The sequence below is a fragment of the Neophocaena asiaeorientalis genome, unplaced genomic scaffold (assembly GCF_003031525.2).
Source record: "Neophocaena asiaeorientalis asiaeorientalis breed wild unplaced genomic scaffold, Neophocaena_asiaeorientalis_V1.1 scaffold533, whole genome shotgun sequence".
NCBI classification, from domain to species: domain Eukaryota; kingdom Metazoa; phylum Chordata; class Mammalia; order Artiodactyla; family Phocoenidae; genus Neophocaena; species Neophocaena asiaeorientalis.
In genome coordinates, this window is record NW_020172671.1 from 620,077 (window position 1) to 638,407 (window position 18,331).

Sequence of the window (18,331 nt, forward strand, 5' to 3'; positions counted from 1 at the left end):
TATGATCTTGAGCAATAACTTCAACTCTCAAACCTGCAATTTCTTAGTAACTGAGAATACCTACCTCATAGGTAGTTATGTAAAAAAAAATTAGCACAGTTGCTGGCTTATGTTTAACAAATAGTAATTGTTATTCTTTTTATTATTCGCCAAATACGTTTTAACTCTTGCTATGTACATGATATTGTGCTGTATAGTAGAGATATAAAAATGAACAAAGCAGGCTGTGCTATGATGTAGTCTATATAACTTAAAAAAAAAGGAATTACAAGCTTATTATGAGAAACACTGCCATAGCAGTTGTTTCGAAATGTTATTGAAGAAAGGAGAGGGACTGACTACCTCTAAGTGTAGAAGTCAAGGAAGGCTGCACGGAGGATATTTGTACAAATTATTGAGAGATGAACAAAAGTTTCAAACTAGTAAATTGTGTTTATATTGCTAAGATGTACAAAGAATGCTTTGAGTAGATAGTGCTGAATAGAAATATGATGAACCTATACCAAAATAAATAAAGTGTTCAACTTTGCTTAAAGGAATATTTACAGTCATATAAATAAACCTAAAAACAATTGATATTTTTAACTTATTGATTATACAGATGTTTAAAATTAGATAACATAATATCTAATGATATTTTAAATTTTATCAGAATAGTTTGTTGCTTTATGATTTCTTTTTGAAATTATTTCTTAATATTTACCTAAAATACCCTTTTCAGCAATCTCTAAACCCCATAGGTTATTATTATAGCCCTAAGAGATTTCAATTCAAAGTTGACTTATAATAGCGGGACATATGTAATATTATTACAAAGTTATAACTAAAGAGCCCTGAATTTCTAGGATTATATTTTTTTAAATAGATGGTCACTTTCAGATCATCTACTACAACAGCATTATTTTTATACAGGAAATTGTGGTCTGGAAGAGGCCATATGAAAACCCAGTCTTCATATTGCTAAACTAGTATTCATTCATCCTTCCATTTACTCATGGTTCAAAAGGGCCTAATGCAAATCCTTTTATTAGGTGATATTAAGGTTAAAGTAATATAGATGACAACCATAGTTGGATTTTCTTCCTCAAGAGGTTTATACTATTATACTAAGAGGTTATACTATTAAAACAATAGTCATTAAAATGTGTTTTACTCTAGGTAAGTTTTTTAAACATTGTTTTTCTTATATATTGTGGTGGAATGGTACTTCTTTTTTTTCAATATGTAGACAAGTTCTGTCAGCTGTTAATGAGCAGCCATGGTAGTTGCTATTTTCATGTAAAAATGGGAAGATATTCTTCTGGAAAAGTTCCCATATACAATTATAATAATTATAAGATCTCTTTTATTGTTCTTCTTAGCAGAAATTTAGATGACTGTATCATCTTGTGGAGTCAAATATGTGTCATAAGCATTTATAGTCATTGCCGCTACTTGTTTTGACATAGTGTAGTCAGTTCTTCCATAGTATGTTTAATAGCTAATGATCATATTAATGGGATCAAGCAGGGTTTTAGCTTAGTTTATAAAGTAACATGAAATTATGTTTAACTGAAATTGAATATGATGTAGAGCCCCCCCATAATGGCAGCATAAAAGAAAACCTATTTTAATTTACCAGTTTGCAAGTAGAACTTTTTATTGTTTTCAGCTTTAAGGTAAGAGTAGTTAATTCAGCATAAATTATTCATTTTAGGTCAGCAATTTTAATTCAGACAAAAGCAGGAATTTTTAAAAATTTTATCTTAAGCAATAGTTTTTCAAGTAAGCTCATCTGAACTTTTTTTTTTTCTTTTTTTTTTTTTGTGATACGCGGGCCTCTCACTGCTGTGGTCTCTCCCGTTGCGGAGCACAGGCTCCGGACGCGCAGGCTCAGCGGCCATGGCTCACGGGCCCAGCCGCTCCATGGCATGTGGGATCTTACCAGACGGGGGCACGAACCCATGTCCCCTGCATTGGCAGGCGGACTCTCAACCACTGCGCCACCAGGGAAGCCCTCATCTGAACTTTTAGATTGCCCAACAAAAAAGGGAAAACAATATACTATCAGACTTACATCTACACTAATTACAGTTTATTTCAAAAGTCAGTATTTCAGAAGTGATATGTAAAAATGTTGTTTAAAACACTGGACCATAATATGACAAAAACTCTATTGTGTGGAAGTAGCAGTTCTTGGGTGCCTAGTATGTGCCTTTCATTAATAGGCTATTTGGCCACATGTAGCTATATATTTTAAATCTTTTCAACAGTTTGCAAGCAACTAGTACTGTTTTCAAAATTTCTGTTAATACTTTATAGAGTATAAATTTGTAAATTGAAACTTTTTTATTAATCTTCGTAAGCAGTATCACAGTGAGGAAGTTAGTTTATGGGTGGTTACTTAAGTCTTTGTGGATACAGATATATGTCCATCAGGTATCAGGATTTATTGAACATATTATCTCTGCGCTTAAACGTATGATAAATTCAAAAGAAATTTAAGATATGGTCTCTATTTTCAAAGGAAAATTTGTAGAGATAAGATAATAGAGAAAAATTATTGGTCAATTCTAAGAGAAAGAATTGCTACAGCATGATATGTGAGTGAGGATGAGTTATAGCTGTCTTTAAACATGTGATGTAATATGTTATATGTAGGAAAGACCAAACCTGTTCTGCCATAGGTTGTAGAACTTAGTGTATGAAAACACAGGAAGGTACAAAATATATAATTGAGAAGACTTTTCTAGCATTGAATTTTGTTCAAATATAGACTGTGTGCTTCAGAAAACAGTAAATTCCTAAATCACTAATAAGGTATTCAAGCATAGCTTGATGGACAGATTGGGTATTTAGAAAGCATTAAACATCAAAGAGTGTTGAAATTATATGACTGTCACTGTCCCTTATAATCCAAAGTGTCTATGAATCTATCCAGAGATCTTGTATATTAATTAATGTATTTATCATCATCATCTATTTTCTCTTGATGTTTGAATTGACATGGACTTATCTTTATGGTTATCTCATTGTAAAGCTAGTGTTAAAACAACCATAGAAGTGGCTGACATTACCATCAAAAAAGTTAGATTGTCACTCTCCTCATCCCAGTAAATGGAAACTTAGACACATAAACATTTTTCACAGGACCATTGCCACACATTTGCCTTAAATTCCAAAAGCTCTCCAGTTGAGGATCCAACTCTAGATTGCCTTTTAGGTAGTGTCCAAAACTACAGAGTTATTTTCTTCAAGACTTTCCTTCCTTCCCTCCCTCCCTCCATCCTCTCTCCTTCTCTTCCCTCCCCTCTCCTCCCCTCCTCTTCCTTTCTCTCCCCTCCCCTCTCCTCCCTCCTTTCTTCCTTTCCTTTCTTTTCTTTTTTTCTGTCTCTATTTTTCCTTTTCTTTCTTTCATTCTGTTTCTTTTCTCCTTTTTATTTCTCCTTCCCTTCCTCCTCCTTTCCTTCTTTTTATCCATCCATCCTTCCTTTCTTCCTTCCTCTCCTTCTCTTCCTTACTTCTTTCCTTCCTTATTGCTGTCTTTATTTGTTTCTTTCTTCAACAAAATTTCACTGACTGCTTGCAGGTCATATTTTCTTCTAGTTCCTTATCATACAACATTGAACAAAATGAACCCTGCTTTTTGAGTTTATATTCAAATAGGGAGAAAAAGACAAGCAAATAAATGAATAATTACCTGATGGTAGCAGAGATGTCAGAGAAAACAACTAGCTAGAAAGAGCTTGAGTTTTTCTTGCAAAAAAGAAAGCCTGAGGTGCCTGGAGTTCAGTGGACAAGAAAGAAAGTGCAGATCAGGTGGGAAACCGGCAGGAACTAGACCATATAGGCCCTGAGGCCTAGGTAAAGAGTTTTATTTTAATGTAAATGAGACAGGAATCCATTGGTAGGTAGGCTCTATATTATCTAATGTAACTTTTTATAAGACATCATTTTAGCAAGAAATTACATAAGACATTTTAAGTAGGTAGGAACAGGCAGACAAATTAGTAATGTATACGGAGGTGCAATTAATGATTGATAGAGATTTTAGAGTCTAAGTCTTAGACTATGCTTCTCAAACTTCAGTGTAAACACAATCACCTTGCAGTCTTACTCAAATGCAGGTTGTGACTTGATGGGATTGGGATGAGATCTGAAATTCTGCATTTCTAACAGACTGCAGGTTCTGCAGATATACTGAATAGCAAAAACTTACATGAGGATTATTATTATGGAGAGAGAGCAGTACATACCAAACAGTACCTGATCTCCATCCACTCTCCATGAGATCTTGTTCTCCACTAGAAGAATCACAATGTTGATAAACTATCTCAGATAATATAGTAAAAGCTAAACTTTAATTCTGTAAGAATGACTCTAATGGTGGGAAATTAATGAATGGAAAGGATATTTTAGGGCAGATGGATTTTCCAGATCAACCTTAATGACAGTAATTAATTCTGTCAACCCTTAGGAATGACTGAGCAGATTACATTAGTTATGATTTTACTGGAAAAAAATCAATGAATGTATGAACAAATGATAAAAGCATTCCCAAGTCAAATTTTAACGCATTTATTACTTTTAATTTTTACCCTAAATCTACACCTTAAAATGATTTTTTTAAAGTGTGTTATCGAATAACAGAAAAAACAAGGTTTTACTTTCCCTTTATTTACCATGTTTCAAATCTTTGAAAGTCTGATAGACAGGAATAAAACATAATGAAAATAAGGATAAAAAATTGATTGCCTAATCAAAAATTTTCATGATTGAATAAATAAGCATTATCTTCTATTTTATATAAATGACGAAATTGCACTTTCCTGCTTGAATTCCTATGTCCTTTATGAGAGTAACTGATGTATTGATTTTCATGCATGTTTAGCATAATAACAGAATAGAAAATTTATGACATTTAAAAATTTAATTACATATGATTTTTGTAAGATACTTTCATTTATTAAATGAACTCTTAGCCTTTTATGTAAGAACTTTGACATTGTTAAAGTAAATACATATTTAACAGATAGGGAACTGTTAACCTTTAGATGGGTGTACTACATATAACTATTGACTATTGCGTTCTTTATCAATATCTTGTCCTTTTTTGTTGTTGTTTTCACTGTTCTCTTGACTTTTTTCCTAATCATATTATTTTGTGGAAAATTGTGTTAATGTTGATATCTGTAGCAACTTAAAAATACATGTCCAGAAATGTATCAATTTATGATTTAAATACATAATTATTTATTGAATATCATCTTCATATTTCATTTTCACATTTCATCACATTTGTGAAATTGTGAAATTCATAACAGTAAATATGTTTTTATATTTCTGATTCTTTTACATTTTATTGAATAAGTTATTTTTAGGGAGAAAGAAGAGAAAAAATATGTTAGAATGTACTCGGTAACAGATTTATGCAATCTTAAAAGGTATTGGATAAAAATACTCCAAATGCCTGAGGATCTTTATGACAATATCAAACAGTGAAAATTATTTTTTTCACAAATGACGTATCTGCAAATAATCATTTTAACAGTTTTATTCAGTGCTACTCCTTAAGGCATGCTTTTGAGTTATTCCTTTGCAGAGATTTTAACAACTTCTGATGACCCAGTGTTTTTGTTTTCCTTTAAGTAAATCTTAGGAAGCATATATCTTTTAGCATTAACTGCAGCCATCATCTTGTAACAGTGATCTTATTTCATAAATTGTATTTTTTCAGATTTTCTACCCCACTGTTATGCCCACCAATAATCATTAATCAAACATTTTGATAGCTTATTCTTTATATTAACATATTATTTCTCATGTTTTACAGAATGAGCAAACAAGGGGAAATAATAATAATATGTAGAGCTTAAAAAAGGGGAGTCTTAACTTTAAAGGACAGAGATGGCAATGGTTTTATGTGTAACTGATTTCCCCAAATGGTTATCAGAGCTAATTATTTTGCCTGTGAATGAGATGATCACAATGTGAGCTTTGTGACTTTTAATATCTTTTTACTTGTTAAAATATTTTGAAGGGGCTAGACTTCCTATTTGTGCTCAAAGCTGGTGCCAAAGTGGACTCCTCTGCCTTTTGGAGAATGAAAAAATGGTCCTATATTAGAGACATTTTTATCTTGTTCGGACTTATTTCAGGGTATTTTCACCCACTTTTGCAACAAGCTGCTTCCCTTGCATGTAGTTTTCTAGAGCATATGGCTACCCTGCTGTGCACGGAGTGAAATCACATAATTAAGCTTTACAATTTTAGGAAGAGAAGAACCTTCATATATGGCAGAACAGCATGGTGTTAAGTTTGGGTAGATCATATGGTATATTTTTCTCTTCATATGTAATCGTCATTTGTATTCTAAATCATGGACTATTGTTTTTTAGTGTTGATGCTTGATTGTTTGTTGTTTAAAATAGTCTTCAAATGGCATTTCTTAATAATACCAAATGAGATTAAAGTGTGAGAAATTTCTAAATTGTTTTTATCCAGAGTCCAGAGAAGTTAGAAAATTTTCATTTAGTCGGCTTACATCCGGAGAAGGGTGTTGGTGGGGGGTGGCAGTGATCATCAGCTCTCCTGAACTTTACCATTAGAAAGAAATGCAGCCAAAGTTGATTTACTAAAAAGACTGTATGGTAATTTGAGTTTCATCTAGCAGTCGGCTTTTGCTACACCTTTTTATTCATCTGTTTATACTTTTAAAATAAGCCTTTAAGAAGCTTCACGCCATGGGATTATGTCTGGCACTATCAGTTAACAATTAATGTTATTCAGTATTCAGTATTAAATTCAGTTAATGAAGCTGGTTCTGCTCCATACTAAAGTAAACCATGCTTAAAATCAGATATCATTGACTACTTAAATTTATCTATTATTAGCATTGCATTAAAAAAAATGAGGATAGGGTATACTAATCCAATCTATTTGTGATTTCCCAGGGCATACACTTGGGAGTTCTAATTGGATATATGGCATGCTGTTATTCATAGTCAGGTGGTGGTGTAGTTGCTAGAATGGGTGTAGTTCAAAGTCAAATGAGTGAATATATTTTAGTAGTATATGTATTGGGCAATCTACAGAAAGGAGGGAAATAATCTCATTTTGAGTGGCTATTTTGTGGTTTAAATAAGACAGTAGGCAGAGTACCTATGCTTTAGACACACAACCAATAAATGATACTGTCCCCTTCTTGAGTCTTTACAAGAAGAAAATATGCTATAGTTACATAAAAATTTTATTGGGTAAAGATATGTGAACAAATTAAGGAAACGATCAGCACAGAGTTTTAAATTTCTTACATAGCTTATTTCCTTAGAAATAAAATATATAGTCTAATGCAATATTGATAGAGAATTATGGAAACAACTGATATATACAGCTGTATTTAGCTCTGTTCATATAGATCTCATGTTTAAGTTGTTACTAAAATAATGTGCAACATCCAGTTTATCTTGGGTTTCTGTTAGTCCCACATTTTTTTTTCCTTGCCAGTTTTACCCTTGTTTCAATTACTCTCCAACCTCAAGACAGCCAACTCACTATCTCCTCTCTCCTTGTGAATTCCTATGCTTCTCGAGGAGATAATTGCTAGAAAAGAACATAAGATGTGTGATCTAGACTTCAAAATATTCCCTAGGAAACAAGTAAGCAACCAATGGTAGAATGATGAGCAGCAGCCATCCTTATTTCTACTTAGATATTATCTGTTTAAGTATGTGAGTCATTATAGACAACTTAAGAGATGATGTTTAATATAGTATCTGAAAAATCAAATTTCTAATGATTTTCTTGTGCCAGTGGTATATCCATTAGTGTCCTTTGGGAAACAGTTGAACATGGGCTAATTCAAGGAAGGTTTACTTATAAAGGGATTATTTCTAAATGAGCTGATGTAAAGGAATCACAAGGGATCATGCAGCTAGGGTAGTAGCAGCTGGGCTGTCACCTTTCCAACCAACTGGGATGAGGGAGGGGAGAGATGTTGGACAGAGAGATATGTATATGTCTGGCATGAAAGGACTGGTAACCTTCAGTTAAGGGCACATTTCCAGTCAACATAATGGGAGGGACCCTGCAGGATAATCCCGATCTTACTTTCCTCCCTCCCTGCATCCTCCTGCTGGAATTCTCCAGAGGATCAGAGAGTCTGTTCATAGAGTCTAGAGCATCTCAAACTTAAATGTTCATAAGAATCACATAGTGGTCTTGTTAAACTGTAATTTTTAATTCAGTAAGTCTGGGATGGGGCTTGATAATCTGCTTTTCTAACAAGTTCCTAGGTGATGCCAGTGCTGCTAGTGTAATGCCACAGTTTGTGTAGCAGGATGTAGCCTATGCAGATCAACCTCTGTACAAAGAACAAGGAGGAGAATAGGTCTGGAAAGGCATGTGGACAATATAGTTGGGCTATGAGGAAAACATAGATGGGTTATGATGAGAGTGCTTTGCTGTCTTCAATAGCCATGAATTTAGCAGCATAACCCTGTATCAGATACACTGTCAGAGTCCATCTATGCTTGTTTAAAACAATCCAGGTAGTGATACCAAGCCTTCATGAAAAACTTGGATAAAATACAATAATCTGAAATCAGAAGGATGAAGGAATATTGTTACTTATTAAAGTAATAACATTTTCTGGATATTATATTTAAAATGATTCAGTGTTCTTAAATTTGTAATGGAAGAATATATTCCACTGCCGTCAGTCATGATACTCATGAACCATGGTCACTCTTATTCAAGCAGTTGGCTTCTTTCCCATAGTCTCGTATTGGAAGGCATTACATTGTAGATAAGTGATCTCTGACATTGTGCATAAAACAAATATGTGACATAAAATTACCTCATTTATTTTGAATTAGAAAACATTATAAACTTGCAGGTATATTTTTGTTCTTGAGGTCATTTGAGAAGTTTTGCCTAATCTTCATGTTCTCTAAGGCATTCATGTGAAAGCGAGAGTCATTCTAATCATAAAAAAACGAAAAAAACAGAAAAAAGAAAAATTGAGTATTATCATTTTTCATGTTACACTTTATAGTAAAATTATATTTGGTAAAATTAATTAGTGAAAAGAGAACAGAAATTAAAATAAAACAAGCATGAAATAATTACCATTCAAAAAATATGAGCTATCAAAACAAAAAAGGACATAAGAAAATGATTGAATTGAGTGGATCTTAATATTTAACTGCAGGACTAAAGATGATTAAAAATAGTTCATTTGAAGCTGTCAGAAAATGAGGATTGAAATTTAATTAAATTGATGGCTGAGACAGTTTTAAAAGTGTTGAAAGTATTCGTGAACCATACCAATGGTAACTCTTCCCATATGGTGACTTTTAATATGCCAATTATAAGAATCCCTAAAGAGAATATATAAAATCCCACATTTTTCTTATAATCCTGACATTTTACTGCACACCATAACTGTAAGACCTGTTACGCCAAGCATTGCTGGTGCATCTGCTGGTACCTACGTAAGTGTTATGGATTTCTGAAGTTGTTCCATTTCTGGAAGGGAAGAAAGCCCACATACAGAATTTAGCGTCTTTATTCATTAGCATCTACTGTCTCTTAAATAAAAAATAACAAAATTAATTCAATCTAGAAGACCTGTGAAAATTAACAAATTGATTTTATAAAATATGATGTCTCCTTTTCACACTTGCAACTCTGTTCAGTTTTCCAAGTAAAAATTTTAGACTTATTCCTTAGTCTGAAGTGGTTGAAAGGTAAGATTTCAAAGATTTGGGGTCTAGGCTGATCTTGTTACAACTTTGAGATGTTATAGCCTTAGAATCCTCTTTTGTAAAAGTGAAAATGGGCCTGTTACAAGAGCACCTTAAAATATGCTGAATAACTACACATGTGTTCATCTAAACTAATGATTATATGTGTGTGTGTGTGTGTGTGTGTGTGTGTGTGTGTGTGTGTGTGTGTGTGTGTGTGTGTGTGTGTGTGTGTGTGTGTGTGTGTGTGTGTGTGTGTGTTTCTATACATTTATACTAAATTTACTATCTTGACCAAAGAATTTGGGGAGGATTATAACTTTATATAAAAAATAAAATTTAAGTTGGAAATCCAGGGAGAGTTTATGAATTTGTATAACATCCCTACACAGTGAAAAAGACATAACACAAAGTAGTTGAAAAATGTTAGTATAGTGCATCCCCAATTGGAATGACATCTGAAACTGACTAGATCTTAAAATTATAAATAATAATAAAATAACTAACATTTACTGAACTTTTGCCATGTCCTGATTCTTAGAATTTGTTGTAGAATTTAAGTATATGGTGCAATGTATAATTGTAAATTTTCTTTCAACTAAAAATAGGGCGTCATATAAATTTTATACTTACATATTCAATATGCAAGAGTAAGTGCTAGCCACAAACTAGCAGGGTAGCCTAAGTAGACGTTTAGGACTTAAAAAAATACTGGAGTGTCTAAACCATATTACTTATCTCTAGTGATTTTTAAAAGGCAGAAACATTAGATTTTAGGTAATTATAAAATTGAATATGTACCATTTCTTTTAAAATTAATTGGTCTGTCATTTTAAATTTGAGAATATTTTGGATCTTGCATATCCCTAATATATGTCTTTACAAATGAATTTTCAGTGCTGTTGAACATATTTCATTGCACCACTAATTTTCTCATCAAATGAAGGCCAATATTATTTCTTTTATTTTAACATATTCTAAAATAAAATATTTTTCACAAAGACTCATGAACCACTTACTAATATGCTGTTGAATTTTCTATTATACATTTTTTTACTGTGTAGTCCAGAAATATGATTTACTTGCAGCATACCTTTAATCATTTTCTAAAATTATACTACAGCAACATTTATAAAGCAAATATTCTTTTCTCAGAAATTTGTATCCAGTGGTAACTCTTATATGAAAGATAGTAAAGCAGACACCACAAGAATACTACCTAGTTTTTCCTGGCATCAGTGTAGTTTCTTGATATTTCTTCTTCTAAGGATAATACGGATGGAGTGACCAAATAGCAGCTTCCATGCTAAATATGTTCTGAAGAAGAGTTCTGCCAGTACAGGATGTAGAAAAAAAGTGTTAAATTGTAGTGCCTTTAGGCCTGTGACATGGAGCCACAATTTACTTTCAAACAAACAAAACTTTTCCTCTGAACATAGTAAAATACTTTTAGAATCTCTAAAAACATTTTAATCTTTGAGATAGAATTGAGAATTCTGATTAATTAGTCTTATCTGCTTCCTTTGCTCTAAATTCTATACCTAAATACTTATGGGTAAATGAATGAATCTCTTAGGAATGTATAGAGAAGTTAAACAACTTGTTCCATGTCTTGTGGGACTAGAATACAGGTTTCCCAACTCCTGGTCCAGTGAGAGAAATGTCACAAATAACACACTGTGTTTTAACATTATCTAGATCTATATAAAATCCCTTAGCAAGTGATTGATTATATATTCTAATACCCATGTAAATGGATCTACTGTCAATGGTGAGATGTGCCATGTTCTCAAAATGGAACACACACACGCACACACAAGCACATATTAGTTTTAATAACCAAAACAGAAACTGATGAAATTTATTTTATTAGTATAGTTTATTTATTAAGTATAAAGATAAAAATGATACTTAATTCAAAATAAAAAATAGGAATTATATAGATAGCATGATGTCAAAAACAGTTTAAAAGAAGAGAAAGGCATTGTACATTTGAGAAGTTGAAGCAAAAATAACAAAAATAAATCAGTAGGATACAAATGACTTTCTCAAAATAAATTATTTTCCTTTTCTCAGGGACCATCATATTCTCACTTAATTGTAGATTTATAATGCAGCTACTACCACTTGCAAGATAAGTTATTGTCAAAATAAATACAAATTTGGAAGATTAAGATAGTAAACAGAATGTCTCATTTGTTTTATTTTTATTGTTGTATTTGAATATAATTTAAGTAGAAAATGAAAGGGCTTTTAGATGTTCTGATAACATTTAATAAATAGTGCCAATGTTTTTCTATAGGAGTCCCATACAAATCTAAAGTAGTTTTTTCCAATGAAGAAAAATATTCTGCCCACTAAGATTAAACATGTCTGTTTCTTCTTTTTCAAAGATAAATGTTCTGAAAAATTACAAATTTTCACTGTATATACATAGGAGTGAAATAGAATAAAAAATTATTGGTGTGTGACTTTTGAGATTATGTAGTGAAGAGTCTATCAGTTTTAAAATAAGGAACTTGAAGCTGGGAAATGTTTTATGACTTTAAGTTTTAGAGGCTGGGTGATAGACGGACCACGTAAAGGTCATGTTTTCTAAGCCTCCAAGTGATGGTTGAATTCCCTTTAGTGCATCTGTGTATTGTGGTCAGTTTCCTAATGTTAAAGAATGGCACCAGCGCTTTGTTCCTACTAACAGAGATTCTTCAACATAAAAATAAATTCATATGCCACCTGTTTCACAAAAAAAGTGTTGACATTTGAAACAAAATCTAGCAATTTATCCATGTATGTGCATATATGGTTAATCTTTATAATAAGGCATTGTAATTTAAATAATTTCAATTAAGTGACTTTAGCCAATTAACCTGGAAGTTAGATGAGGTTTATCAGTCACCATCAGTTTTTTTTTTGTAAGTTTTTAAAATTCAAATTCTTTTTGAAAATAACTGAACAATAATTGATCTGGAAAATAGTACACTTACAATCCTCTACAGTGGTTTAAACTGCTTAAATGAGGATTACAGAAACAAAATGTTTTTCCCTAGTGTCTGGGGCTTACAACTAAACAGATGGATTTGATTGTTGGCCTAGTATATTCCTTTCTGCCAGACATTTTCTATATTATAAAGTATTTTCCTTATGCTAAGCATGAGTCAAACCAAAAGAGTAATAAACAAAAATGAACAAAATTGTTAGCATGTGAAAAGTGAAAAGCAGAAGAAAATAAAGGAAAGGGATCTTTGCACATATGTCTACATGTCTTGCATTTAATGAAATGTATTAAAATTTTATTAGAATATACATATTTTTATGTATTTAAAATAGCTTTACACATGAAGGTGCTTCATCTTGAACATTCTTTTATCACTTCTTTCCTTCCTAGTTCATGATTAACAAAGGAAATCCTCCAAACAAAATACCTTTAGTTAAATCAGAATTTACAATATAGCATATATTCATTCAATCATAGTACTACTTGAGTAAAATAATGTTGCTGCTTTTGAGAAACTCACAGTACAGTGGAAGGAATCGACACAAACAGCACACTGTCTTTTAATATTTATAAAATTATGTAAAATACCACAACATATTTTAATATCTTTATGATAAAATAAATTTGACATGCTTATAACTGGAATACACTTGTTACAAAGGTCAGGTTAATTTTATAAATTTTATAAGTTAAATATCACTAGAAGTGCCATTGCTTGATGTCATGTTGGTACTTAATACATATACCTTGTAATACATAATATATGTTTTTATGGCATGTATTTGAGAATTAACATTTCACTGATTTATGATTTAGAGCAGCATCTTGCAGTTGGTACTTACAGTATTTGTCCTTTCAATTTATTCAAGAAGAGATATGCTGTATGCTCTTTATATTGAAATTATAAAAATATCTAAAGTATGTGTTTCCTGTTTAACATATTTTAAAGTTTTGGGTGAATTTAAATTTTACATTATTTTCTATTCACTCCTTTTTATCGCCTAAAATGGTTATTCTCCTGGCTTTCCGTCTTCTGCATCTGTATTACAATTATTTATACTTTTCACTTTTCTTCAATTTAAATTGACAGATGCTTTTAAAAAATAAGGTTAGGGGCTTCCCTGGTGGCGCAGTGGTTGAGAGTCCGTCTGCCGATGCAGGGGAGGACACGGGTTCGTGCCCTGGTCCGGGAGGATCCCACATGCCGCGGAGCGGCTGGGCCCGTGGGCCATGGCCACTGAACCTGCGCGTCCGGAGCACCTGTGCTCTGCAGCGGGAGAGGCCACAGCAGTGAGAGGCCCGCGTACTGCAAAAAAATAAATAAATAAAAATAAGGTTAAGTCCCTTCAGAACCAGGAAACTGTTTAAAACTTCTTGGTCTCAGATGACATTTTCTAAGCTAGGTGTTGTCCCTGACCTCACCAACTAAATAGTCAAATTTAGATATAAGCCCATTACATAAACCTAGTTTATACAAACACACTCACACACACACACACAGAGTTGTTTTCAACATCCTTTATTTCTAGTAACTGAGCTCTTTGACCCTCTGTATTTTTCTTCTTCAATTTTCTCCTTTGGGTTTACAATCTTTTCATTAAAAAAAAAAAATTAAGAATTCCAGATTTGTGTTAAAACTACTATGAAATTTTCCAACCCCTTTGTAATACTTAAAGTCAAATCTTATAATGCAGAGAAAAGTAGAGGTAGAATTCCTACTTATAATTCATGTTTGGATTTGGAGAATCTAGAATTATGCCTCAAAATACAAAATGTAAATTTTGTTAAAAATAATTTTCAGGCAGCAGGAAAATTTACAAGTGGCAGAACTAAATTTAGAGCAGCCAACCAAATACAACAGTAGGACTAAACTTTAGCTTACCTTGGGGGCTGGGGTGTGGAAGAGAATTACAATGAAAAACATAACTTGATAGAGATGTAGTCATTCTTTCACTGTAAATAAAGGGCCTCAGATAAAGAATCTCAAAATTGTAAAGCAACTGAACAGTCATCTAGTCCTAGCTACTTATTTTAAGAGAAGAGACAGGTAAAAAGGCAGACTCTTGTCCAAAAATCAACAACTACTAATTGCTAAGAATCAGGTATCTTAAATCCTACTCAAATGATCATTTTCATTTTTTTTAATATGTACTATGTATAGATAGTTTACAGTTGTGTATTTCAGTAAGCCATAAGACTCTGCCTCTACCTCTCTACTTTTGAAGGTAGTGACAAGAAAAAAATCACCTTAAAATGTTTCAAAGGCAGTAAAATATCCTTAAGTTGCATTAATTGGGTACAATGGCAAGTAAGATTTAGTGAAATGATCATTTTAAACTAAAAAACTCAGTTTTGTTTTTTCAAATTCACAAAGTGAACAAAACCTAATTGCCTAAACGTTTCAATTTATCATTTCTACCTATAAACCTCATAAAATGCATTATGTAAAAAATTCAAATTGTAATTGAGAAAGCTAAATATATCCCTTGGATTCTTGTTCATGTGCTTTTTTAAAGAAAATAATTATTTAACTATCTCATTAGATCAGATTACGTAACATTTTTAATTAGTGGGGTGAGGTTTTAATTAAATAGTTTTTCTTTATTTCACTTGGTGTCATTAAAAATTTAAATAAAGTAGAAAGTAGTCTTCTGAACTATAGTTTATCCCTTTAAAAATTATATAGCAGCTGTAGTTAATAAAATAATTTATACTTAAAAGGAAATAATACTTTTATTCCTTCATCCAAAATACTTGAAAAACTGTTTTTAAAATGTTCCAAGTTACTTCATTGAATTTGTAAGTTTTTTAAGGCAAATCCAGTCATATCTACTTTAATATAGTACACAGTGAAATATGCCAGCCTCTTCTGATGTTGATTTTTAATATAATAATATCAAAAAGAGTAGCAAGGTATTTTAGATGAAATCCAAAAAGTTATAATTTACTTTCATAAATTTTGTACAATATGGACTGAACGTCGATCATTCGCAAGCAATGTGTATGAAAGGAAATGGTTATTGGCAGAAATACTAGAATGTATTTTAAGTTTTTTCAATTTTGTCATTTTCTTAAATGTGTCCTAATATTTCAATTAGGCTAAATTACCTTAAAAGTACACTAGTTTATTTTAAAAACCAAGCTCCTTAAATTCATCCCACTTTTATAATGTAACAGTATTTTTATTTTTCTAGTTTAATTTATTCTATAAAATTTGATGAATTCAAATAGTTTATGATAAAGAGTTAATGTTTTGCTCTTCTATAAAAACTGGGTAGTGTTAAAAAGTACCTATACATGTATGCAAGATTCTCCCTATAGTACACTTAAAATCCTTTTATACTGCTTGGTATTTTTACTGCTTAGTGATCAGATTGCTATTTTTTTCTTCTTTATTTTCTTCTGGGTAGCCTATATCAGGCTTAAGAAAGCAGTTATTTTAACTTGCATAATTCCATGCTAACAAAATTTGTTAACTTGAATTTCATTTTAAATTTGTGTATCCTGATACATGTTTTTGTTTGTTTTCTTAACTAGTGAAAAAGGCCATAGATTTTAAATCTAGAGGATTTAAATTGTTTCCAGGGAAAGACAACAGCAACAAGTTTTCTATCTGTGAGTGTACTCTTTTTTTTGTTTCTTTCTCTAGTGCAAGAGTGAAGTTTGTGGTGTCTGTGTTGTTTGTGTGTTTTATAAAAATGTTTGTGTATTTACCAAATTAACTGCATTAATATTTATATAACATGCATGATTATTCAATATTTTCTTGTATTTAAATGCATATTGAGTTATTGGGTTATTGTGGTAAACTTTGGAGCTCAGATTGTTTCAAAATGTAAAAGAAAAAAACTCTTTTGATCTAGCATGTTGATAACATTCTAGTTTTCTAATTCTAGTATGTGAGATAAAAAAATGAGTAAAAATCATCAAATTAATAGTTTCTTGTAGGAATTTTTGTTTGAACATATCTAAATTTCAACATAATTATTTTTCTAAGGAAAAATTTCTTTAAATAGCAATTTTTCATTTAAGGAAAAATATATTTTAATTTGAGTTAATTTATACAAACACTTAAGTCAGATATTTTATAAACGAATTAACTAGCTAATTAATTTTTGTTTTATTTTGAAAATCTCATGAATTGAACTGAGGTACACATATTTATGTGCTGCCCCAATACACAATTTTGCTTAACATTCAGGGATTTATAGATGATCTGAAGTTCATCCATGAATCTCAGATTAAGAGTCATTGAATTTGAATATTCATTGTTATATTACCATATATGAACATAAAATAAGATTTATAAGAAAGCTATGCATTTTTTCAATATAAATCAATAGCAGTTTGTATAAATACCCTGCCTTACTGTTCCTGCAGATACATATAAATTTTAAAAGAAGCCATTCATGACACCACATCTGACTTCTAAAATGCCTTATTGATAATAAATTAGTTATTTTAAATAAATATTATCTTTTTAGCAAAAATACATTTTTAACATTATTTATTTTTATTCAATTCCAAATCATCTAATGAAATGAGTTTAAAACTATTTCTTAAAAAAATCATTCATTATAGTTATATCAGAAAAGGGTTCTACCCACATATTTATTGAGTTGTATTTGTAACAGTAAATGGCACAAATTGAGCAATTACTTCACTTATCAAGAAGCAAACTTGGAGCCTGTTGTTATCAAATATTTTAAAGTGTCCTAATTTTAAAATGTGATTTTTCACATTTTGTTAGACTTGAGAATATGAAACCAATAATAGCAGATATCAGTAGGAAAATGTCAAATTGGGTTACCTGCTTGGAAAGCATTAAACAGTTCATTTCAAAGTATTTAGCTATATAAGTATGATTTATTATATTTTTAGTGTTAAAACATATTTTCAAAATTGATAACAGTTTTTAGAGAAAATAAATAATCTATAGTATTTTTCATATGTTAATTATTTGATACATTTCAGAGAGAAAGATATTTTTCCTATACAAGAAAATATAAACATAAAGTTGTTAGGTGAAATTATTCTGACATATCATATTTTATCATGTCAACATGAAGGAAATGATGCAGACTTAAATAATTATGTTTACTACTTTTTTTTCCTAATATTTTGTCTGGCTAATCTATTTATTTTGGAAATCTAAGAAGAATTATGGGCTATCACTTTCTTACCCTTTCCTCATTTTGGTTACACAAATGTTATTTTATATGCTTCATGCTTCAAACTTTCAGATGTCCTGGGAAAATTAGCCTATTTATACTGAAATTAAGATGTATTCAACTCTACATCATCAACAATTATAAATATTACAGTATATATAAATGTATCGTAGTAATATACTGTACACCTAAATCTTACACAATGTTACACATCAAATTTATTCAATAAGAAAAATGTGTATGTAACTTTTTATACTTGGTATATTGTCTTAGTGGACATACATATTATTTTCATTGTTCTTGTACAGTGGTTATGAGGGTGAACAAGAAAGGGAATTTTAGACATAACAGTGTACCTGGGGAAACAAATAAACCCTGATTTTATATATATATATATATATATATATATATATTTAATTTAAAGAATATTTACTTTTAAA

The 18,331-nt window shown here is 31.1% G+C and overlaps 1 protein-coding gene across 2 annotated transcripts in view; it reads left to right on the forward strand.

Moving 5' to 3' along the window:
- CSMD3 (CUB and Sushi multiple domains 3) overlaps nt 1-18,331 on the forward strand; it is a 1,062,125-nt gene that overhangs the window by 389,529 nt on the left and 654,265 nt on the right. For both annotated transcript variants that reach the window (XM_024739588.1, XM_024739590.1), the window contains one exon: nt 16,258-16,335. In XM_024739588.1, coding sequence (XP_024595356.1) covers nt 16,258-16,335 — 78 coding nt within the window. The remainder of the gene's footprint in view (nt 1-16,257; nt 16,336-18,331) is intronic.